Below are 25111 nucleotides of genomic sequence, written 5' to 3'. Positions count from 1 at the left end.
AATGTACCCTTCTTAGCTGACCACTCTTGCCATCCCCTCCAAGAAAAAAAGGCTGGCTGGTGTCTAGAGCCCAATCTGTTGTTTAAAAAAAAAAAAAAAATGTTAACCTAACTTGAATTGAACATAAAATCCAGCAGACTTTAAACTGGTGTGCAAACCTCTAGAAGCCCACAAAGGCTTTCCAAGGGATATGTGAGAGTGAATAGTATAAAGGACTCCATTTCCAGATCCTCACCTTTCCCATGTATTCTTTCCAGAACTTGATTTGCCTCAGGACACATTTTGTGATTTTCTTTTCCCGTTCTTCCCATTCACAATCGCTTTCTCCCACTCTAGAAACTAAAGGCCTGTCTCTCATCCATCTGGAATCTCACTACACAGAAAACTGAGGCAGAGAGACTTAGAAACTTGCTCAAAGTTACACAATTAGTAATTGGCAAAGCCAAGAATCAAACCTAAGCAATCTCGTAATAATAGATAATCCCCTTGTATTGCTTCACACACTTTAGGGTTCAAGTAATAAACCTCAACTAAACATGGAGTTTATTGGCTCCTACACTAGAAATTCTAAAGGTAGATCATGCTTTGGATGAATTTAACCCAGTGACTTACTGATGTCACTAGAGGCCTGATTTCTTTCCACTTCCCGACTCTACCTTCTTCAGAATCCACTCACCCTAAAACCATCTTTCCTTGTGGACACAGGAGAATTGGCAATGGCTCCCAGGGCTACATGCTTCCCCACAAACATCCAGAGATGCTATGTCTCTGTCCCAGCATTCCAACTAAGCAACCTGATCTGAACTGGTTTAGGTCACATCTTGCCCTCTCCCACGATCCTCACTACCACCCGCCATAGTCACAAACATTGTGGCCAGGGAACTTGAATGTACTGGTTGTCATAAGCCAATCAGGGTCCAACCCCAGAGATAGGGATAGTCAGTTTCCATGAAGCATATGGGCTATATGGGGAAGAGGTATGTTATGGAATAAGAGTGTAAGAAATATTAGGAAGAGGGAAGTAGATGTTGTGTAGGCAACTTGTTAATGTCCAGTATACATCTGCTCCTGGGAACATAGAAAAGAAAGAAGAAGGGATATTTATAGAAGGGTTGAAACCCACTTACTGGGTGATAGTGTTGTAATCCACATCTTATTCGTTCAGATAATACTTTGAGATCCAACTTGATCCCAGATTCCCCTTGTATGAACAAGCCAGGTATATAGCTGATTGTATTTCCTTAAATGGCCATAACAATATCTCCCATCCCATGAGCTCTTTTTGCAATGTGACTTTGATACACTTCCCATCAAGAAGTGGGGTATATGTTCCCTCCTCTTGAATCTAGGTGAAAATAATGTTATGTTGACTTCCAAGCCTAGGTCATAAATGGTGATATAACTTCTACCTAGTTCTCTCTGGGGACACCTGCTCTTAGAACTCAGCCACCATACTGTGAGGAAGTCCAAGCAGCCCATGGAGAGGCCCATATGGAGGAACCAAGCCTCCTGGTTCACAGACCTAACTGAACTCCCAGCCAACATCTGACACCAACTTGCCAGGCATGTGAGTGAACCATCTTAAAAGTGGATCTTTAACCCTCTGCTGATCCGCCCCGGATGGTACCACATGGAGCAGAGACAAGCTCTCCCTAAAAAACCTTGCAAGAATTTCAGATTTTTGAGCAAACTAAATGAGTCATGTTGTTTTAGGCCATGAAGTTTTGCAGTTGTGTTACACAGAAATGAATAATTGACACAGCAAGCTAACAGAAAATGACTACACAGCCACATCAAGCCTGTCATTCCATCCATCCCTAGCTACATACATTATGAGAAAAAACACCCAGCCATGGCTATCATTTATTTTAACTTTTTATTATGGAAAACTTCAAACATATATAAAGTAAACAATAGTATAATGAACCCCTATGTGCCCATCACCCAGTTTCAACAATTATCACCATTCTGTGATCTTTGTATTATCTATATATTCACCCATTTTTCCACCTGTTCTCAATTATAATATTTTTAGGTAAAGTTTACATGAATGCAACACAAATCCTAGCTGTATAATTCTGACAATGGATACACCTACACCTCAGTCATTTTCCAACTCCCCAGAAAGTTCCCTGTGTAGCGTTCCAGTTAAACCTTCTGTATCAGTCAGCGTCCAGTCAGGAGACAGAAATCACACCAGTAAGTTGAGTAAAGAACAGTTATTCTATTCTAATAACTAAATTCTAATAATTTAATTCAAAGTTATTCATATTAACAGACAATGGTTTTAAATTAATAATAACTACCATGTTAAAGAAAACAGGAAATGATAGACAAAATGGATGAAAAGATGAAGAATTTTAATTGGAATGTATAAAAATATCAAATGGACATTCTAGAACTGAACAATATACCATCTGAAATTAAGAACTCATTTGATTCGTTGGATGTATTTAACAGTAGACAAGACTCAGCATAAAACAGAATTTGTAAATGTGAAGACAATCAATGAAAAATATCCAAACTTAAGCACAGAAAAGAGAATTGGGAAAAAACAGAATAGAGCAAAAGAGGCATAGGCATGTAGGACTAAGTTAAAAAAAAAAAAAAAAAAAAAAGCTATCATATTTATGATCGGAGTCCCAGAGGGAGAAGAGAGAATTAGGTAGAAGCCGAATTTGAAAATGACCAAGAATTTTCTAAAACAGATGAAAAACATCAATCAACAGATTCAGTAAGCCCAGTGAATCAAGCAGGATTGAAAAAAAATAAATCAGCCTCTATTCAAAAGTTGGCAGGGAAATATCCTAAGTAGACAGCCAGGTTTTATTCAGGACAGGCAGGTGGATTTCAGAAGAGGTTAAATATACATAGAAATCTGTGATGAAAGATGATGTATTCCAAAACTTGCAGAAGATGGGTTTTAGAAGAGTGCTAGGCATGGAAAATTGGGTTAGGCGAATAGATGTACAGGGATATGAGACACAATGGGATTCAGCCTGATAGTCTCTTAGGGGAAGCAGGTAACCAGGTTAAGGTGGGTGTGTGAGGCTCTCTTGCGCCTGCTGGTAACGTGGTAGCAGAGGTGAGTGAAGGACTCCTCAGAAGAATATCGTCTTAGGCAATGGGGAGCCCTTCTAAGGGCCTCTTTTCTCTAGGGGCAAAACAGTATGGTAGGCTGGTGAGGAAGAGGTGCTGTCATCCAGAGGAGGCACCAGGGATGCCTCTTGCAGCCATGTAGTGTTATGGCAAGTGGAGAGCAAGGCAAGGAGAGGTTACTACTTCCCTGATGTTCCCTGACCCTCAACTTGAGTCCAGTTGTGCTACCTGCTCCATGGCCAACTTGGACTGAGTCATCACTCAGAATGGCTTTATCCTGAATCTTAAATAGCCCTCTGTATCTGCAGGTTCTTCATTCATGGATTCAACCAAATGTGGATCCAGAATGTTTGGGAAAAGATTCCATTGTTTGAAAAAGCAAAACTTGAGTTCACTATGTGCAGGCAACTATTTACATAGCATTTACATTGGATTAGGTACTGTAAGTGATCTAGAGATGATTTATTGAGGTGATTTATACAGTGGGATGTATGTATGCAAATACTAAGCCATTTTATATAAGGTCCTTGAGCATGCACAGATTTTAATATCCATGGCGGGTCCTGGAACCAAGCCTGAGGATACTGAGGGACAACTGTATTAGGTCCTTTGAGGAGTCTCTTTCTCCCCAGGATAGTTTCACCCCTCCAGGCCTACTTGCATTGATATGATAGTACAAAAATGGTTTCAAAGAGGGAAAATTGATGATCCACAGATTTTTCAGGTTCTCCCCTTGGAAACTAAGTCCATTTCCTTTTTATAAGTTTGGAATTTTACACTATGAAGTCATGTGTTAATATATCTGACCAAGAAAAAGGTCTAATAAAACAAAAAGATGAAGATACTGAGAGAGAACTATACAAACATTCCACTTTCTGACCCCCATCTCCTATTTTCTAGCTCCCTCACTCAATTACTCCCTCTACCCCTCTTCATTCACCTCTTACAAACTTCTACTTTCTACCCACATATCAGTATTATGTCTTGTTCTCATTTCCCACCCAGCCCTTAGGGTCCTTGGTCCATCACTTCAGGCACTCTCAAAAGCTTAGCTCCCTCACCATTGCCCTTCCATTATGTATGTCTGGCAAACTCCTATCCTGGATGAAGTCAACTCTTCTTTGTGTACCTGCATCTGATTTACTGAGTGCTGCTTGAGAAAATCATATAACTGGGAAGATGAGTACCATGCTTTCTACACATTTTCAAATATAATTGTACAGAGGTAAAACATGAATGAAACTCATCATAAAAAAATTAAAACAATACAGACGTATATGGAGTAAAAGATGAGAGTTCTCTCCTAAAACCATTCCCCAAAACATTGCTGTTAAGTTTGCCATATGTTCTATGCATGTATTATTGTCTTAAATATAGATATATATATGCATGTACATATATATACATATAAACACACATATATACACATATACATACATATATGAAATCAGATAGGTAGCTAGATTGTAGTAGACATTTTGTTAAGCAATTTGCATTTTTTTCTTTTCTTTTTAAAATTTAATATGTCACGGAGAGCCCTTCTTCTCAAAAGGTACAGGTATATTTTATTCTACATAATATCCCGTTCCCTTACTTACACTTAGGTAATAACCATTTTCACTATGCAACAATGTTATAATGAATATACTTGTACATCCTTCTGGTTACATGTGCAAATATGTCTCTAAAGTGGATCCTCAGAAGTGGAAATGCTTGGTCAAAGGGTATTCATATTTAACATTTTAATACATATTTCTAAATTACCATCCAAAAAGGAGGAGCTATACCGAATTGCCCTCCCACCTGCGTAGGAGAGTTACTACCCCAAGCTGGGCTCTCAACACCGCCTGGCTCTCCTTCTCTTTCCTTCCCTAGACTTCTAACTCTCCCTCCTTCTCCGCATAACTTTACTCAAAACCTTTTCTGCACCCTCCATCCCCACCCAAACATACTCATTCTTGGCAAATATTTCACCTAATATTAGCAGAGAAAATGGAAGTCACCAGAAGAGAACTTTCTTGGCTTCCTATCCCCAAACCTACAAAACCTATCCACCCCTTGTCCTCCTTCCCTCCTGTCACAAGGCGGGTGGGGAAGGGCAGTCCTTCCTCCCGTGTTTAAGTCCTGGTTGTGCGGTCCTTCCCTTCACAAAGGGCTAACTACCTACCATCTAAAGGTCTCAGCTTCCACTCCTCAGCCAACTTAAATCTATTTTCTGCCTTCATCGCTCTACCGAAAACCCAAACTCACCTTCGGTCAAATCCACTACACCTTTTCAGTTCCTTATCTTAGGTCACACTATTGCCCACTCTCTTCATAAAGCCACACTCTCCTGCTTTTCCTTCTCTGTCTCCACAGCACTTCATTCTCACTCCTCTAGTCTTCAGGCTCCTCTTGTCCAAAACTTAAAAGTTGGAGTTTGGGGTTTCTGTCCTGAGGCCCTTTGTTCTTTCTCTCTGGGAGATGTCACCCATTCCCCCCTTTCAGCCACTGTCATCCCTCCGTCTTCAACTCTCTGATCTGTATGTTCAGCCCAGACCGCCGACCTGCCCAAATCTGACTTCATCCTTTCCTTTTCGCTCCTCTGAACATCCACTCCCTCTCTCCACCAAACCCCAGTCCCTCTACTGGGAAATCTCTTCCAATTCCTTTCTCTTCTAACTCCGGCGCCACTTGTCTCCAGTACCTCGCAGACCTGAGGAATGTAGTTCTCCTTGAAGTAGTTCCTCAGCCTGGGGCTGGCAAGGCGCAGCGAGGCCATGACCAGACGCACTACTGAAACTCTGCGCTTCCCGCCTGCTCTTCACGCCCCGCGCAGCAGGAACCGCGCCTGGCTAGGGGCTAGCGCGTCTCGGCGTTGCCCCGGCAACCACGCTGCGTAGAGGGGAGGGGCTAGGCGCTGCGTTGCCCCGAGCGCCCACCCTGGGGCCGCGGACTGCCGGGAGGGAGGTGAACCTCGGGCTGGGGCGGGAACCCGCCTCCGGGCGGCGGGGGCGGCCCCTGGTGTGTGCTCTTGGGGCGTTTAGTCCTTGCAGCTCTTCACCGAGTCTCGCTGTCCTTCACCCGCGCCCCGCCCAGACTCGAGGAAGCCTCTGGGACGCGTCCGGGCCGACAGGGCGGTTTCCGAGAGGCGGAGCTCAGTCGCCCATTTCCTCTCTCCGTCGGCTAGAACCCGGACGGCGACAGCACCCTCTGGCTTCGGACCCTCCTGCGCCAGGCCCAGCGCTGCGCGTGGCCCCAGCGGCAGCATGGGCGGCGCCCGGGATGTGGGCTGGGTGGCGGCGGGCCTGGTCCTAGCGGCCGGCGCCTGCTACTGCTTCTACAGGCTGACGCGGGGCCGGCGGCGAGGCGGCCCCGGGCTACGGCTGCGCCCCTCGCGGTCCGCAGGTGAGGCCACGGGGTGCCTGGCAGGTGGGCGGGGACTGGGACTGTGGCTTTCGCAGCGTGGGGGTTGAAGACGCCACAGGTGCTCGTGGCTTTCCAGTGCTGGGAGTAAATAAGGAGCCCAGCCAGGGAGGGAGGCTGATGAGAAGGGCAAAGTCGGGAAGCCCAGGTGCAAAAGACGGGTCTTCCACTTGATTGGGTGAGTGTAGGGTTCAGAGCTGGTTCCCTGCCTCCATTTCTTTGTTCAGAATTCCGGGATGAAAAATTGCCCAGACTTTCTTGTCTGAGCCTGGCGTCACAGCGGAGGACTGTTTCTCAAAAGCGTGTTGATTGCCTCTCAACCTTAAAGCTTGCTCCCGGCCTTTGTGTTACCAGGGGGATTCTGGAGCGATAGATGAAATTCTGCGTGCAGTTAGCCTGGAAGAAGGGACGCCAGAGGGGCAGTTCTGAGGGGAGGTGCTTTGAAGTCGCCATGGTCTATATATATATATATATGCAAAGTATGCGAGAGATCGTGGAGATACAGATATAGCTATGTATATCAATTAGAACAGTTGTCTGCATGGAGGACACCCTCCTGGCGGACAAGTGCATGATTAGGTTTCGGTCCAAAAATTGATTGCTGCATTCAGGATTCTAACAACTTGTTGAATGTTCTAGGGGGTATTTCAGGTCATGGAAGCTGTTACAGAAATAATTAAAAATAAAATCTCCTGCCAACCAAGAAATTCCTCTCTACAAATGTAGGAAAGAACTAAATAGCTTTATTAGAGAATAAGCATTAAACCAGACTGCTACGCCCATCACGGGCAATCTGCTAATGGGATTGCAAAGACAGAAAGAATTCTCACCCCTTTATGTATCCAGCAAGATATAACCTATAACCTATTTCATATTAAGTACATGCCCTCAAGATAAACAGTAATTTGTTCTTAAGAGAACTTGACAGAACCATTTGCTACACATAGTTCATTCTAAATTCACAGGTAGTTGGGGTGGTATTTGTGTTAGCTAATAGCCGTTATGTAGAAGAAAAATAAGACTTCTCAGTATCTATGATAACCGCGTAGTTACAACACAGAGCCAAGAACCGAGCTCTGACTCACACAGAGACAAGGAGATGGGGACTCCGTCTTCCTTGATGTTTACACTTCAGATGACACCAAAGCCGCTAAGAAAGATTTTCTTGGGTTGTAAACCGGCAAGAGGCTTACTTAGCTTTTAAAAAGATGTATATTTATATCAAAGGGACAGACAAAGGATTTACAATTACTAGTTTGCTCAAGGAAATGTTCTCAGAAAAGGGAGTGGGTGAGAGGTTTCTTTCCCTTTTGGCACAAGGGGAAAAAAATTCATTTTAAAAAAGATTTGGACTTACCCTTACTTCCAAAGCCTACTTTGTTGTCTTTGTGTCAGAGATATTTCTGTATAAGTAGTCAGGTGACCCGAACTCAGATACCTTCTCACTTATACTTACTCAACACGATGAACACTGACAAAGTCTTACTACCCGCCCCCCCAAAATCACCATTACCTTGGCCAGGCAGCTTGCAAAATAAGTTGCTCACAACCCCTTCCTGAAGCTACGCTTTTTTCTTTGAAGAAGACTCGAGAAATACCCATTTTGTCAGCATCACCCTTACGTTTTGGAGGGTGATCTTTTTTTTTTTAATTGAGATAAACACTGTCAACATAATGGTTTGACATTTGTATGTATTGCAAAATGATCACCATAGTAAGTTTAGTTGACATCCATCACCACAAATTTTCTTGTGATGAGAACTTTTAAGGTCTACTCTCTTAGCAACTTTCAAGTGTACAATACAGTATGGTTAACTGTAGTCACCAAGCTGTACTTTACACTCCTAGTACTCATTGCCCTTATAACTGGAAGCTTGTACCCTTTGACCCAGATCTTCCCATTTCCTTCAGCCCCCAGCCCCTGGCAACCACCATGACACTCTCTGTTTCTATGAGTTGAGTTTTTTAGATTCCACATAAAAGTGAGATCATTGTGTATTTGTCTTTCATTGTCTGACTTATTTCTCTGGACATCATGCCCTCAGGATCCATCCATGTTGTCACAAATGGCAGGATTTCCTTCTTTTTTATGGCTGAATAACATTCCATTGTATGTATGTATGTGTGAGTGTGAGTGTGTGTGTGTGTGTGTGTATCACGTTTTATTTATACATTCATCCGTCGATTGACACTTAGGTTGTTTCCATGTCTTGGCTATTGTAAATAATGCTGCAGTGAACATGGCGGTGCAAATATCCTTTCAAGCTGGTGATTTCACGGAATCACGAAGTGGAATTGCTAGATCATGTGGTAGTTCTGTTTTTTTAGAATTTTTTTTTAAGTTTTTTTTGATGTGGACCATTTTTAAAGTCTTTATTGAATTTGTTACAATATTGCTTCTGTTTTATGTTTTGGTTTTTTGGCCACAAGGCCTGTGGGATCTTAGCTCCCTGACCAGGGATTGAACCTGCACCCCCTGCATTGGAAGGCAAAGTCTTAATCACTAGACAGCCGGGAAGTTCCTGGTAGTTCTGTTTTTAATTTTTTGAGGAACCTCCATATTTTCCATAGTGGTTGGAAATTTACATCCCCACCAACAGTGCACAAGGGTTCCCTTTCCTCTACATCCTAACCAACACTTGTTATCTATTGTCTTTTTGAGGATAAACATTCTAACAGGTGTGAGGTGATAGTTAATTGTGGTTTTGGTTTGCATTTCCCTGAAGATTAGTGATGTTGAGCCCCTTTTCATGTACTTGTTGGCCATTTGAATGTCTTTGGGGAAAGGTCCATTCAGAGCCTCTGCCCATTTTATAATTAGATTGTTTCTTTTTTTTTTCCTATTGAGTTGCTTGAGTTTTTTAATATATTTTAGATAGTAACCATTTATCAGATATATGATTTACAAATATTTTCTCCCATTTCATGGGTTGCCTTTTTATTTTGTTGATGGCTTCCTTTGCTGTACAGAAGATTTTTTGATGTAGCTCCACTTGTTTATTTTGCTTTTGTTGCTTTTGCTTTTGGTCAAATCCAAAAAAATCATGTCAAGACCCATGTCAAGGAGCTTACCATCTTTTTTTTTTAGGAGTTTTAGGTTTCAGGTCTTCTTTTTTTTTTTTAAGAATTTATTATTTATTTATTTATTGGCTGCTTTTGGGTCTTCGTTGCCGCACGTGGGCTTTTCTCTAGTTGCGGCAAGTGGGGGCTTCTCTTTGTTGTCGTGCGTGGGCTTCTCACTGCGGTGGCTTCTCATTGCGGAGCATGGGCTCTAGGCGCAGGGGCTTCAGTAGTTGTGGCTCGCGGGCTCTAGAGCGCAGACTCACTAGTTGTGGCACACGGGCTTAGTTGCTCCGCAGCATGTGGGATCTTCCCGGACCAGGGCTCGAACCCGTGTCCCCTGCATTGGCAGTCAGATTCTTAACCACTGAGCCACCAGGGAAGCCCCTAGGTTTCAGGTATTATATTTAAGACTTTAATCCTTTATGAGTTGATTTTTGTGTATTGTGTGAGATAGTGGTTCGGTTTCATTCTTTTTTGTGTGTGAATTTTATTTTATTTTTTATACAGCAGGTTCTTATTAGTTACCTGTTTTATATATTAGTGTATATATGTCAATCCCAATCTCCCAATTCATCCCACCACCACCACCACCACCACCACCCACTGCTTTCCCCCCTTGGTGTCCATACGTTTGTTCTCTACATCTGTGTCTTTATTTCTGCCTTGCAGACTGGTTCATCTGTAGAAAAATGGTACAGATGAACTGGTTTGATTCTTTGGCACGTAGCTGTCCAGTTTTTCCAACACCATTTATTGATTAGACTCTTCTTTCCCCATTGTATACTCCTGGTTCCTTTGTCATAAATTAGTTGATCATATATGTGTGGGTTTATTTCTGGGCTCTCTGTTCTATTCCACACATCTATGTGTCTGTTTTTGTGCCGATACCATACTGTTTTGATTACTATAATATAGTTTGAAATCAGGAAGCATGTGAGTTTCTGTTGTGGATTTTTGGTTTGCAGTTACCATCCATGAGGTTTTGATATAGCAGTATATCTATATATATAAATAAGATAGTTTTGATAGTTTTGAGTTGCTGGTCTCTTAATCTCAAATACATTTCCAGTATCCTGCATTTCTACTCTCCTCACAATTGATGGTTTTGATATTATATTTGTGTGTGGATGATTTCCTAACTTTACTGTATGTTTGCCTTTACCAGTGAGCTTTACCCATTCATAATTTTCTTGTTTTTAGTTTTGGGCTTTTCTTTTTTGCCTAGAGAAGTTCCTTTAGCATTTGTTGTAAAGCTGGTTTGGTGATGCTGAATTCCCTTAACTTTTGCTTGTCTGTAAAGCTTTTTGATTTCTCTGTCAAATCCGAACGAGAGCCTTGCTGGGTAGAGTATTCTTGGTTGTAGGTTTTTCCTTTCATCACTTTAAATATGTCCTGCCACTCCCTTCTGGCCTGCAGAGTTTCTGCTGCAAAATCAGCTGATAACCTTATGGGGATTCCCTTGTATGTTATTTATTGCTTTTCTCTTACTGCTCTTCATGTTTTCTCTTTGTCTTTAATTTTTTTTTTTAATGTCTGAAACATTTATATTAACATATTTTCATACATATTTCCATACAAATACAAATATAAGATTTTTAGAAATTTCATGTAACGTCTGAAACATTTATATTAACATATTTCCATACAAATAACCCAAAGAAAGTTTAGTATTAGTTGTTTTGTTTGTTTGTTTGTTTATACTGCAGGTTCTTATTAGGCATCAATTCTATACACATCAGTGTATACATGTCAATCCCAATCGCCCAATTCAGCACACCACCATCCCCACCTCACCGCAGTTTTCCCCCCTTGGTGTCCATATGTCCATTCTCTACATCTGTGTCTCAACTTCTGCCCTGCAAACCGGCTCATCTGTACCATTTTTCTAGGTTCCACATACATGCATTAATATACGATATTTGTTTTTCTCTTTCTGACTTACTTCACTCTGTATGACAGTCTCTAGATCCATCCACTTCTCAACAAATGACTCAATTTCGTTCCTTTTTATGGCTGGGTAATATTCCATTGTATATATGTACCACAACTTCTTTATCCATTCGTCTGTTGATGGGCATTTAGGTTGCTTCCATGACCTGGCTATTGTAAATAGTGCTGCAGTGAACATTCGGGTGCATGTGTCTTTTTGAATTATGGTTTTCTCTGGGTATATGCCCAGTAGTGGGATTGCTGGGTCATATGGTAATTCTATTTTTAGTTTTTTAAGGAACCTCCATACTGTTCTGCATAGTGGCTGTATCAATTTACATTCCCACCAACAGTGCAAGAGGGTTCCCTTTTCTCCACACCCTCTCCAGCATTTGTTGTTTGTAGATTTTCTGATGATGCCCATTCTAACAGGAGTGAGGTGATACCTCTTTGTAGTTTTGATTTGCATTTCTCTAATAATTAGTGATGTTGAGCATCTTTTCATGTGCTTCGTGGCCGTCTGTATGTCTTCTTTGGAGAAATGTCTATTTAGGTCTTCTGCCCATTTTTGGATTGGGGTGTTTGTTTCTTTAATAGTGAGCTGAATGAGCTGTTTATATATTTTGGAGATTAATCCTTTGTCCATTGATTCGTTTGCAAATATTTTCTCCCATTCTGAGGGTTGTCTTTTCGTCTTGTTTATGGTTTCCTTTGCTGTGCAAAAGCTTTGAAGTTTCATTAGGTCCCATTTGTTTATTTTTGTTTTTATTTCCATTACTCTAGGAGGTGGATCAAAAAAGATCTTGCTATGATTTATGTCAAAGAGTGTTCTTCCTATGTTTTCCTCTAAGAGTTTTATAGTGTCCAGTCTTATATTTAGGTCTCTAATCCATTTTGAGTTTATTTTTGTGTATGGTGTTAGGGAGTATTCTAATTTCATTCTTTTACATGTAGCTGTCCAGTTTTCCCAGCACCACTTATTGAAGAGACTGTCTTTTCTCCATTGTATATCTTTGCCTCCTTTGTCATAGATTAGTTGACCATAGGTGCGTGGGTTAATCTCTGGGCTTTCTATCTTGTTCCATTGATCTATGTTTCTGTTTTTGTGCCAGTACCATATTGTCTTGATTACTGTAGCTTTGTAGTATAGTCTGAAGTCAGGGAGTCTGATTCCTCCAGCTCCATTTTTTTGCCTCAAGACTGCTTTGGCTATTCGGGGTCTTTTGTGTCTCCATACAAATTTTAAGATGATTTGTTCTAGCTCCGTAAAAAACGCCGTTGGTAATTTGATAAGGATTGCATTGAATCTGTAGATTGCTTTGGGTAGTATACTCATTTTCACAATGTTGATTCTTCCAATCCAAGAACATGGTATATCTCTCCATCTGTTGGTATCATCTTTAATTTCTTTCATCAGTGTCTTATAGTTTTCTGCATACAGGTCTTTTGTCTCCCTAGGTAGGTTTATTCCTAGGTATTTTATTCTTTTTGTTGCAATGGTAAATGGGAGTGTTTCCATAATTTCTCTTTCAGATTTTTCATCATTAGTGTATAGGAATGCAAGAGATTTCTGTGCATTAATTTTGTATCCTGCAACTTTACCATATTCATTAATTAGCTCTAGCAGTTTTCTGGTGGCAGTTTTAGGGTTCTCTATGTATAGTATCATGTCATCCGCAAACAGTGACAGTTTTACTTCTTCTTTTCCAATTTGTATTCCTTTTATTTCTTTTTCTTCTCTGATTGCCGTGGCTAGGACTTCCAGAACTATGTTGAATAATAGTGGTGAGAGTGGACATCCTTGTCTCGTTCCTGATCTTAGAGGAAATGCTTTCAGTTTTTCACCATTGAGAATGATGTTTGCTGTGGGTTTGTCATATATGGCCTTTATTATGTTGAGGTAGGTTCCCTCTATGCCCACTTTCTGGAGAGTTTTTATCAGAAATGGGTGTTGAATTTTGTCAAAAGCTTTTTCTGCATCTATTGAGATGATCATATGGTTTTTATTCTTCAATTTGTTAATATGGTGTATCACATTGATTGATTTGCGTATATTGAAGAATCCTTGCATCCCTGGGATAAATCCCACTTGATCGTGGTGTATGATCCTTTTAATGTGTTGTTGGATTCTGTTTGCTAGTATTTTGTGGAGGATTTTTGCATCTATATTCATCAGTGATATTGGTCTGTAATTTTCTTTTTTTGTAGTGTCTTTGTCTGGTTTTGGTATCAGGGTGATGGTGGCCTCATAGAATGAGTTTGGGAGTGTTCCTTCCTCTGCAATTTTTTGGAAGAGTTTGAGAAGGATGGGTGTTAGCTCTTCTCTAAATGTTTGATAGAATTCACCTGTGAAGCCATCTGGTCCTGGACTTTTGTTTGTTGGAAGATTTTTAATCACAGTTTCAATTTCATTACTTGTGATTGGTCTGTTCATATTTTCTATTTCTTCCTGATTCAGTCTTGGAAGGTTATACCTTTCTAAGAATTCATCCATTTCTTCCAGGTTGTCCATTTTATTGGCATAAAGTTGCTTGTAGTAGTCTCTTAGGATGCTTTGTATTTCTGCGGTGTCTGTTGTAACTTCTCCTTTTTCATTTCTGATTTTATTGATTTGAGTCCTCTCCCTCTTTTTCTTGATGAGTCTGGCTAATGGCTTATCAATTTTGTTTATCTTCTCAAAGAACCAACTTTTAGTTTTATTGATCTTTGCTATTGTTTTCTTTGTTTCTATTTCATTTATTTCTGCTCTGATCTTTATGATTTCTTTCCTTCTGCTAACTTTGGGTTTTGTTTGTTCTTCTTTCTCTAGTTTCTTTAGGTGTAAGGTTAGATTGTTTACTTGAGATTTTTCTTATTTCTTTAGGTAGGCTTGTATAGCTATAAACTTCCCTCTTAGAACTGCTTTCGCTGCATCCCATAGGTTTTGGGTCGTCGTGTTTTCATTGTCATTTGTCTCTAGGTATTTTTTGATTTCCTCTTTGATTTCTTCAGTGATCTCTTGGTTATTTAGTAACGTATTGTTTAGCCTCCATGTGTTTGTCTTTTTTACGTTTTTTTCCCTGTAATTCATTTCTAATCTCATAGCGTTGTGGTCAGAAAAGATGCTTGATATGATTTCAATTTTATTAAATTTACTGAGGCTTGATTTGTGACCCAAGATGTGATCTATCCTGGAGAATGTTCCATGCGCACTTGAGAAGAACGTGTAATCTGCTGTTTTTGGATGGAATGTCCTATAAATATCAATTAAATCTATCTGGTCTATTGTGTCATTTAAAGCTTCTGTTTCCTTATTTATTTTCATTTTGGATGATCTGTCCATTGGTGTAAGTGAGGTGTTAAAGTCCCCCACTATGATTGTGTTACTGTCAGTTTCCTCTTTTATAGCTGTTAGCAGTTGCCTTATGTATTGAGGTGCTCCTATGTTGGGTGCATATATATTTATAATTGTTATATCATCTTCTTGGATTGATCCCTTGATCATTATGTAGTGTCCTTCCTTGTATCTTGTAACATTCTGTATTTTAGAGTCTATTTTATCTGATATGAGTATAGCTACTCCAGCTTTCTTTTGATTTCCATTTGCATGGAATATCTTTTTCCATCCCCTCACTTTCAGTCTGTATGTGTCCCTAGGTCTAAAGTGGGTCTCTTGTAGACAGCATATATATGGGTCTTGTTTTTGTATCCATTCAGCCAGTCTGTGTCTTTTGGTTGGGGCATTTAATCCATTCACGTTTAAGGTAATTATCGATATGTATGTTCCTATGACCATTTTCTTAATTGTTTTGGGTTTGTTTTTGTAGGTCCTTTTCTTCTCTTGTGTTTCCCACTTAGAGAAGTTCCTTTAGCATTTGTTGTAGAGCTGGTTTGGTGGTGCTGAATTCTCTTAGCTTTTGCTTGTCTGTAAAGCTTTTGATTTCTCCATCAAATCTAAATGAGATCCTTGCTGGGTAGAGTAATCTTGGTTGTAGGTTCTTCCCTTTCATCACTTTAAGTATATCATGCCACTCCCTTCTGGCTTGCAGAGTTTCTGCTGAGAAATCAGCTGTTAACCTTATGGGAGTTCCCTTGTATGTTATTTGTCGTTTTTCCCATGCTGCTTTCAATAATTTTTCTTTGTCTTTAATTTTTGCCACTTTGATTACTATGTGTCTCGGCATGTTTCTCCTTGGGTTTATCCTGTATGGGACTCTCTGCGCTTCCTGGACTTGGGTGGCTATTTCCTTTCCCATGTTAGGGAAGTTTTCGACTATAATCTCTTCAAATATTTTCTCTGGTCCTTTTCTCTCTTCACCTTCTGGGACCCCTATAATGCGAATGTTGTTGCGTTTAATGTTGTCCCAGAGGTCTCTTAGGCTGTCTTCATTTCTTTTCATTCTTTTTTCTTTAGTCTGTTCCGCAGCAGTGAATTCCACCATTCTGTCTTCCAGGTCACTTATCCGTTCTTCTGCCTCAGTTATTCTGCTATTGATTCCTTCTAGTGTAGTTTTCATTTCAGTTATTGTATTGGTCATCTCTGTTTGTTTGTTCTTTAATTCTTCTAGGTCTTTGTTAATCATTTCTTGCATCTTCTCAATCTTTGCCTCCATTCTTATTCCGAGGTCCTGGATCATCTTCACTATCATTATTCTGAATCCTTTTTCTGGAAGGTTGCCTATCTCCACTTCATTTAGTTGTTTTTCTGGGGTTTTTTCTTGTTCCTTCATCTGGTACATAGCCCTCTGCCTTTTCATCTTGTCTATCTTTCTGTAACTGTGGTTTTTGGTCCACAGGCTGCAGGATTGTAGTTTTTCTTGCTTCTGCTGTCTGCCCTCTGGTGGTTGAGGCTATCTAAGAGGCTTGATGGGAGGCTCTGGTGGTGGGTAGAGCTGACTGTTGCTGTGGCGGTCAGAGCTCAGTAAAACTTTTGTCTTTAATTTTTGTCAGCTTGATTAATATGTGTCTCAGCCTGTTCCTCCTTGGGTTTATCCTGTATGGGACTCTTTGCATTTCCTGGACTTGAGTGTTTCCCTTCCCATGTTAGGGAAATTTTCGGTTACTATCTCTTCATATATTTTCTCAGGCCCTTTATCTCTTCTCTTTCTGGGACCCCTATAACATGAATGTTGGTGCCTTTAATGTTGTTCCAGAAGCCTCTTAGACTGTCCTCGTTTCTTTTGTTTTTTTCTTTATCCTGTTCCGCAGCAGTGATTTCCACCAGTGTGTCTTCCAGCTCACTTATTCATTCTTTTGCCTCATTTATTCTGCTACTGATTCCTTCTAGTGTATTTTTCATTTCAGTTATTGTATTGTTCATCTCTGTTTGTTCTTTAAATCTTCTAACTCTTTGTTTAACATTTCTTATATCTTTAACATTTCTTATATCTTCTCAGTCTGTGCCTCCATTGTTTTTCCGAGATCTTGGATCGTCTTTACTATCATTGTTCTGAATTCTTTTTCAGGCAGATTGCCTATCTCCACTTCAATTAGTTGTTCTTCTGGGGTTTTATCTTGTTCCTTCGTCTGGAACATATATCTCTGCCATCTCATTGTTTTCTAACTTTCTGGGTTTGTGGGCTCCATTCTGCAGACTGCAGGATTGTAGTTCTTCTTGCTTCTGATGTCTGCCCTCTGGTGGATGAGGTTGGTCTGGGAGCTTGTGCAGGCTTCCTCGTGGGAGGGACTCATGCCTGCCCACTGGTGAGTGGAGCTGGGTCTTGTCCTTCTGGTGGACAGTGCCATGTCAAGTGGCATGTCTAGAAGTGGCTGTGGGCTCAAGACGACTTAAGGCAGCCTGTTTGCTGATGCGTGGGGCTGTGTTCCCACCCTGTTGGTTGTTTGGCCTGAGGCATCCCAGCACTGGAGTCTGCAGGCTGTTGGGTGGGCCCAGGTCTCGGTGCCAAAATGGTGACCTCCAGGAGAGCTCACACTGAGGAGTATTTCCTAGGGGCCTCCACCACCAGTGACCTTGCCCCTGTATTGGGCCACAGCCAACCCCCACCTCCCCAGGAGTCCCTCTAAGATCCGCAGGTAGGTCTGGCCCAGGCTTCTGTGGACTCACTGCTTTACCCTGGGTCCCAGTGCACATGGAACCTTGTGTGCACCGTCTAAGAGTGGAGTCTCTGTTTCCCCCAGTCCTGTGGAGTCCCACACTCAAGCCTCACTGACCCTCAAAGCCAAATGCTCTGAAGTCTCCTACTCCCAATTCCAGACCCTCAGGCTGGGGAGCCTCATGTGGGACTCAGAACTCTAATTCCTGTGGGAGAATCTCTGTGATATAATTATTTTTCAGTTTGTGGGTCACCCACTTGGCAGGTATGGGATTTGATTATATCACAGAAGCGCCCCTCCTACTGTCTTGTTGTGGCTTCTTCTTTCTTTTTGGGGGCAGAATATCTTTTTTGGTAGGTTCAAGTCTTTTTTTTGTTGACTTGAACAAAAAACTTGGTTATTCGGCAGTTAGTTGTGTTTTGGGTGTTTTCGTAAGAGAAGGTGAGCTCAAGTCCTTCTACTCCGCCATCTTGTCTTCCATCACCTCTACAAGAATTGTTAAAATGACTTTAAGTGAAAAGGAAAAAGGCACGACTAGAAACGTGAAAATTACAAAAGGAAAAATGTCATTGGTAAAGGTAAATATACAGTAAAGGTAGTAAATCAACTACATGCCAAGCTAGTAGGAAGGGTAAAAGACAAAAGTAGTAAAATCGTCTATATCCACAATAAGTAAAGAGATACACAAAACAAAAAGATGTAAAATATGATGTCAAAAACAGTAGTCATGGGCATGGGGGGGAGTAAAAATGCAGGGTTGTTAAAATGTGTTTGAAATGAAGAGATCAGCAACTTAAAACAATCACATACATACATATGTGTGTGTGTGTGTGTGTGTGTGTGTGTGTGTGTGTGTTTATATATATATACATTGCTATATATGAGTCATGGTAACTACAAATCAGAAATCTATAATAGAATCAATCCAAGAAGAAGATGTAACAATTTTAAACATATATGCACCCATCATAGGAACACGTAAGTACACAGCAGATATTAAGAGACATAAAGGGAGAAATCCATAGTAACACAATAATTGTTTGGGACTTTAACACACCACTTACATCAGTGGACAGATCATACAGACAGAGAATGAATAAGGAAACACTGGCTTTAAATGACACATTATTCCAGGTAGAACTATTAGATATATATAAAACATTCCATCCAAAAGCAGCAGAATACACATTCTTTTCAAGTGCACATGGAACATTTTTCAGGGTAGATCACATGCTAGGCCACAAAAAAAGTCTCAGTAAATTTAAGAAAATTGAAGTTATATCAACCATCTTTTCCAACCACAATAGTATGAGACTAGAAATTAACTACAAGGAAAAAAACTGCAAAAAACAAATACTTGGAGGCTAAAAAATATGCTGTTGAACAACCAGTAGATCACTGAAGAAATCAAAGAAGTAAAAAATACTGGAGACAAATGAAAACAGAAACACAAAGATCCAGAATCAATGGGATGCAAGAAAAGCAGTTTTAAGAGGGCATTTTATGCGATACAGGCCAGCCTCAGGAAACAAGAAAATTCTCAAATAGCCTAACCTTACACTTAAAGGAACTAGAAAAAGAAGACCAAACAAAACCCAAACTTAGTAGAAGGAAAGAAATTATAAAGATCAGAGCAGAAATAAATGAAATAGACTCATAAAAAAATAGAAAATATCAGTGAAACTGAGAGCTAGTTCTTTGGTAAGATAAAATTGATAAACCTTTAGCCAGACTCATAAAAACAAAAAGAGAGGGCCCAAGTCAATAAAATCAGAAATGAAAAAGAGGTTAGGACCAACACCACAGAAATAGATCATAAAAGACTACTATGAACAACTATATGCCAATAAAATGGAAAACCTAGAAGAAATGGACAAATTCCTAGAAATGTACAATCTCGCAAGACTGAACCAGTAAGAAATAGGAAACATGAACAGACCAATTACCAGTAATGAAATTGAATAAATAGTTTTTAAAACTCCCAACAAACAAAAGTCCAGGACCAGAGGTCTTCACGGGTGAATTCTACCAAACATTTAAAGAAGTGTTAACACCTATCCTTCTCAAACTATTCCAAAAAGTTGCAGAGGAAGGAATGCTTCTGAACTCATTCTATGAGGCCAGCATCACCCTGATGCCAAAACAAGACAAAGATATCACACGGAAAAGAAAATTGCAGGCCAATATCATTGAACATAGATATAAAAATCCTCACAAAATATTAGCAAACTGAATTTAACAGTACAATAAAAAGATCATACACTATGATCAACTGGGATTAATTCCAAGGATGCAAGAATGGTTCAGTATCAGCAAATGAATCAGTGTGATACACCACATTAATGAATTGTAGAATAAAAATCATATGATCATCTCAACTGATGCAAAAATGTTTTGACAAATTCAGCATCCTTTTTTTTTTTTTAACAAAACCCTCAACAAAGTGGGTATAGATGGAACATACCTCAACATAATAAAGGCCATGTATGAGAAGCCCACAGCTAACATGATACTCAGTGGTAAAAAGCATTTTCCTCTAAGATCAGGAGCAAGATAATGATGCCCACTTTTGCCACTTTTATTCAACATAGTATTGGACATCCTAGCCACAGATATCAGACAAGAAAAAGAAATAAAAGGAATCCAAATTTGAAAGGAAGAAGTAGAACTGTCACTGTTTGCAAGTGACAGGATACTATACATAGAAAATCTCAAAGACACCACCAAAAAGCTCATCAATGAATTTGGAAAAGTTGCAAGATGCAAAACTACTATACAGAAATCTGTTGCATTTCTATACACTAACAACGAACTATTGTAAAGGAAACAATCAAGGAAACAATTAAGGAAACAATCCCATTTTCCATCACATCAAAAAGCATAAAATACCTAAGTATAAATCTGCCTAAGGAGTTAGAAGACCTATACCTAGAAAACTTTAAGACACTGATAAAAGAAATTGAAGATGATGCAAATAGATGGAAAGATACATATGTTGTGCATTGATTGGAAGAATTCATATTGTTAAAATGACTATATTCTCCAAGGTAATCTACAGATTCAACGCAATCCCTATCAAAATACCAATGGCGTTTTTTCAAAAACTAGAACAAATAATTTAAAAATATTTATGGAAACACAAAACACCCTGAATAGCCAAAACAATCTTGAGAAAGAAGAATAGAGCCGGAGGAATCAGGCTTCTGGACTTCAGACTATACTGCAAAGCTACATTTATCAAAACAGTATGGTACTGGCACAGAAACAGACACACAGATCAATGGAACAGAATAGGTAGTTCAGAAATAAAGCAAGAACCTATGGTCAATTAATCTGCAACAAAGGAGGCAAGAATATACAATGGGGAAAAGATAGTCTTTTTAATCAGTGGTGCTTGGAAAACTGGACAGCTTTATTTAAAAGCATGAAATTAGAACATTTTCTCATACCATATGCAAAAATAAACTCAAAATGGAACAAAGACCTACATGTAAGACTGGAAAGTATAAAACTCCTGGAAGAAAACATAGGCAGAACACTCTTTGACATAAATTGTAGCAATATTTTTTTTGGACCTGTCTCCTAAGGCAAAGGAAACAAAAGTAAAAATAAATAGGACCTAATTAAAGTGAAAAGCTTTTGCACAACAAAGGAATCCATTTGCAAAACAAAAACACAACCTACTGAATGGGTGAAAATATTTGCAAATGATGCAACCAACAAGGGGTTACTTAATATCCAAAATATATAAACACCTTATACAACTCAATACCAGAAAAAGAACCTGGTTAGAAAATGGGCAGAAGACCTGAACAGTTATTTTTCCTAAGAAGACATGTAGATGGGCAACAGGGACATGAAAAGATGCTCAACATTGCTAATGAGCAGAGGAATGCCAATCAAAGCCACAGTGAGATATCACCTCACACCTGTCAGAATGCTATCATCAAAAAGACCACAAATAACAAATGTTGGTGAGGATGTGGAGGAAAGGGAATCATTATACACTGTTGGTGGGAATGTAAATTGGTGCAGCCACTGTGGAAAACAGTATGGAAATTCCTCATAAAACTAAAAATGGGACTACCGTATGATCCAGCAATTCCACTCTTGGGTATATATCCAAAGACATAAAAATGCTTTAAGGTAGGCACTATTAACTCCCATGTAATAGATGAAGAAACTGAGGCTTGGAGAGGTTAAGTCTCTCAGCTGGTAAATAGCTTAGCTGGAATTTGAACCAGACTTAACCTTGGCTTACTTTTAACTTTTAACTTACTTTTACTTTTAACCACATTGCACCTCCTTCCTTCAAGTGAAAAGTCTAAGATTTAACAGTTTTCCCTGTAAATTTTTATTTGGCTATTTATAAATAATTTATGTATCTATAAAACTTTTTAATGGCTTTGTGGGAAAATGTATAAGGAAGTTATAGAATTTTGAAATGTTTTGGAAGTATGAATGAGTTAAATTTATCCTATTTCTGTCATATGTATATGTATAAAATTATACAACTTCAGGGCTGTACAGGAACTTTTGGAACCAGTTATAGTGTTTGACCAACCTTATTTTACATATGAGAAGACCGAGACCCAAAAGAAGTTAAGTGGTTGTCTGCAGCTTTGTATTTTCATTTCTCTGGTCTCGGCTACTAATTCCTTTGTGACATTAGGCAAATCCTTAAATGATCCTGGTCTCAGTTTCCTTGTGTGTAAAATAAGAGGTTTGGATGAACCCCCCCAAAATCTTTCCATTCTAAAAATCTGTGTTTTTGTCATTCTTTCACTTACCTTTTCAAGTATTCTTTGGGTGAAAGTCTTTTATAAGGTGTTAATGAGGCAGGTAATGGATTCAGGCATAAAAGCATGGTACAGAGGTTCTGATTATAAGACATGGGAGTGAGAATCTGCTGGCTTTTTGGCTTTTAGATTTTCCTAATAATTGATTTCTTGTTTGGCTTCTTCAGGACATCATATCACTTATTGGCTCCCATAATCTAAACTTGTCTGTTTACCTCATATTTGTCTGTGATTCCTCTTTAAGCAATATACTCAATTATTTTAATAAAGTGATACATGTTTACTGTAAAAAAATCAGGAAGTACTCAGCACAGGGGTAGAAAATAAGTCATTCATAATCCCAGCATCCAAAGATAACAACTTTTAATAATTTGAGAGACATTTTTAAAAACAAAAAGCACAGCTGTGACATCATACAGCACCTCTTGTTATAAACTGCCGCCTCAGCCCCACCCTGGGCAGTGTACTGTGGACACTTGCACTGTCTGACCTATTCTCATAGTTTAATTTGGAGAGAATCATGTTCTATGTTTATAACACAATTATAGCATTATACAAATGGTTTCTGTTTTTCCTGTGGTGATTTCTATAAAGAGGATTTTTTTTTAAAGGTTAGAGCTATAAATTTTAAATGTTCCAGAGCAGATCCAGCATTTGACTACTTGACCTGTTACTCAGAACGACAGCTTTTGTCATCACCCGCAGCTGGACTGCTGTTCTTGCATCTCGGTCATCATGCCTTGCTCATATAAACCAAACAAAAGCGCCCCACTAGCAGCATGATTGGGCCACTCCCATAGCTTTTGCTCCAGCCTGAGGCACTCTTAAAACTATGATCAGAACAGTTCTCCCTAATGCAAATTCTGTTTCTTAATGAATCTGTGTCTGTAGGGAAGTGTTCCACTGGATGGGTGTACCTGATTTTTAGAAAGAAGAAACAGAAAATGCTGTTGGCATGCAGTGCCTTACTAAAAGAGAAATGCTGTTGGCATGCAGTGCCTTACTAAAAGAGAAAAGTAACCATTGGCTAATTTCTTAACGTCTATAAGCCTCAGTATTCTGTCTGTAAATTGAGAATTATAATAGTATCCTCTTCCAAGGGTCACTTGAAGATTAAATGAGATAAGGCATTTGAAGTGCTTAAAACTGTGCCTGGCATCAGAATATGCATTCAGTATTGTTCGTAAAAAAAATTTGTCTCATATTGATTTTAAATGAACTTTAAATAACTTTATTCTTATGCAGAAGACTTAACCAATGGCTCATATGATGATATCCTAAATGCTGAACAACTTCAGAAACTCCTTTACCTGCTTGAATCTACTGAGGATCCTGTCATTATCGAAAGAGCTTTGGTCACTCTGGGTAACAATGCAGCCTTTTCAGTCAACCAAGTGAGTACCCTAGTCTCTGCAAACACGTTCCTCCTATTCTCACACACCAGCACTAATTGTGACCCTAATAAGTTACTTAACCTCCCAGGGCCTCAATTTTTTCATCTATATAGTATGGCTATGGATACCTACAGAATAACGTTTGTTTACTTCTGAAAAGCACAGCCTAATAGTAATACGATTAGTAATAGGATTCTAGATCAAGATTCCTATGAAGTTGGTCACTGGCATCACATTTGTAATAAGTGTATCTAATCAACACTTAGCATTGCATGGCCTTTTTAATTATTTAAAATTCAGCAGTGCTGCAGTAGAGCAACAAAAGCATCTGACATTTAAGTACATGCTTTACATTGTACACAGGGCTTATGAGGATGGTTCTGATGCAGGTGCTTCCTAGACCACACAATGACAACCACGGACCAATGTAAATGGCCTCTGCTTCCTCCCCCCACTACCCATGGAGAAGAGTAAAACAGTTTTTGTCATTATTTTCAGCTAATGCCCTTTCTTAACATTGTCATGCAGGCACAATTTTGAATTTATACTTCATTTTAGTCCATATTTATCCATCATGTCAAGGTTTACTCTAAAGCTCTAGAGATTTATAGGGAGATACAAGGAATATTTGCCTGTTGCTCACATTTCAGTTGTAAATGGCAGAACCCAACTTAAATTATTTTAAAGCAAAAAGGGAAAATATTGAGCTCAGTTAACTTGGACGTCCAAGGGTATCATTGGTTTCAGGCACAAGTGTGAATATATTTCAAGGTTACAGAAAGCATTATCAGACCTTCTCTTTCTCTGTCTTTTGGCTGCTTACCCCTGCTTTTTTTTGTGTTTTGATCTCTGTCTCTCTGGCCACAAAGAGGTTTTCTTCACAGGGATGGAAAGAAAGCCACTGGCCTCTCAAGCCTTCATCGTTGTAGCTCGTGATCTGAAAGGTGGAGTTGCTCTGCTAGGATAAGTGCCAACCCTTTGGATTGATTGTTGGGCCAAAGCACCCTGGACCATGATTAGCAAGGCCTGGCTCACATGTGCATCCTGCAGCCAAAAACAACAGGGATGGGTGTGAACACAATTGACCAGCAGTCCCACCAGGGACTATATAGGATAGAGGAGGTGCCGTGTCTGCCCCAGTAGAAAGAGGGGTGCCAGGCAGACAAAAACAACAGATGGTGACTAGCTTATTAGCATGCCTGTATTGGGGTTATTTCTGATGCCATAGTTTTATATTCCTCTGAAACAAACTGTAGTCAGAGTGAGTGGGTCAGAAGCCATTGGTGAACAAGTCCTTTCTTCAGTAATGGGAGTTGGTGTCCCTCGTCATCAATTATAGTGCCTTCATCTGCTTTAACAGTACAGTTTTTTTGTTTTTTGTTTTTAAAA

General features: G+C 39.6%; 2 protein-coding genes across 2 annotated transcripts in view; one reads left to right on the top strand and one right to left on the bottom strand.

Moving 5' to 3' along the window:
* The window catches only part of FBXL13 (F-box and leucine rich repeat protein 13), a 188044-nt gene extending 182184 nt beyond the window's left edge, over positions 1-5860 (bottom strand). Inside the window, exon 1 of the mRNA XM_068549800.1 lies at positions 5786-5860. Coding sequence (XP_068405901.1) covers positions 5786-5860 — 75 coding nt within the window. The remainder of the gene's footprint in view (positions 1-5785) is intronic.
* A 139-nt stretch (positions 5861-5999) lies between these two features.
* Positions 6000-25111, top strand: part of ARMC10 (armadillo repeat containing 10) — a 31610-nt gene continuing 12498 nt past the window's right edge. The window contains exons 1-2 of the mRNA XM_068550437.1: positions 6000-6486; positions 23574-23722. Of these exons, the coding sequence (XP_068406538.1) occupies positions 6348-6486; positions 23574-23722 (288 nt within the window). The 5' untranslated portion in view covers positions 6000-6347. The remainder of the gene's footprint in view (positions 6487-23573; positions 23723-25111) is intronic.

The sequence above is a fragment of the Eschrichtius robustus genome, chromosome 8 (genome assembly GCF_028021215.1).
Source record: "Eschrichtius robustus isolate mEscRob2 chromosome 8, mEscRob2.pri, whole genome shotgun sequence".
In the NCBI taxonomy this organism is placed as follows: domain Eukaryota; kingdom Metazoa; phylum Chordata; class Mammalia; order Artiodactyla; family Eschrichtiidae; genus Eschrichtius; species Eschrichtius robustus.
This window is presented reverse-complemented; position numbering and strand designations above follow the sequence as displayed.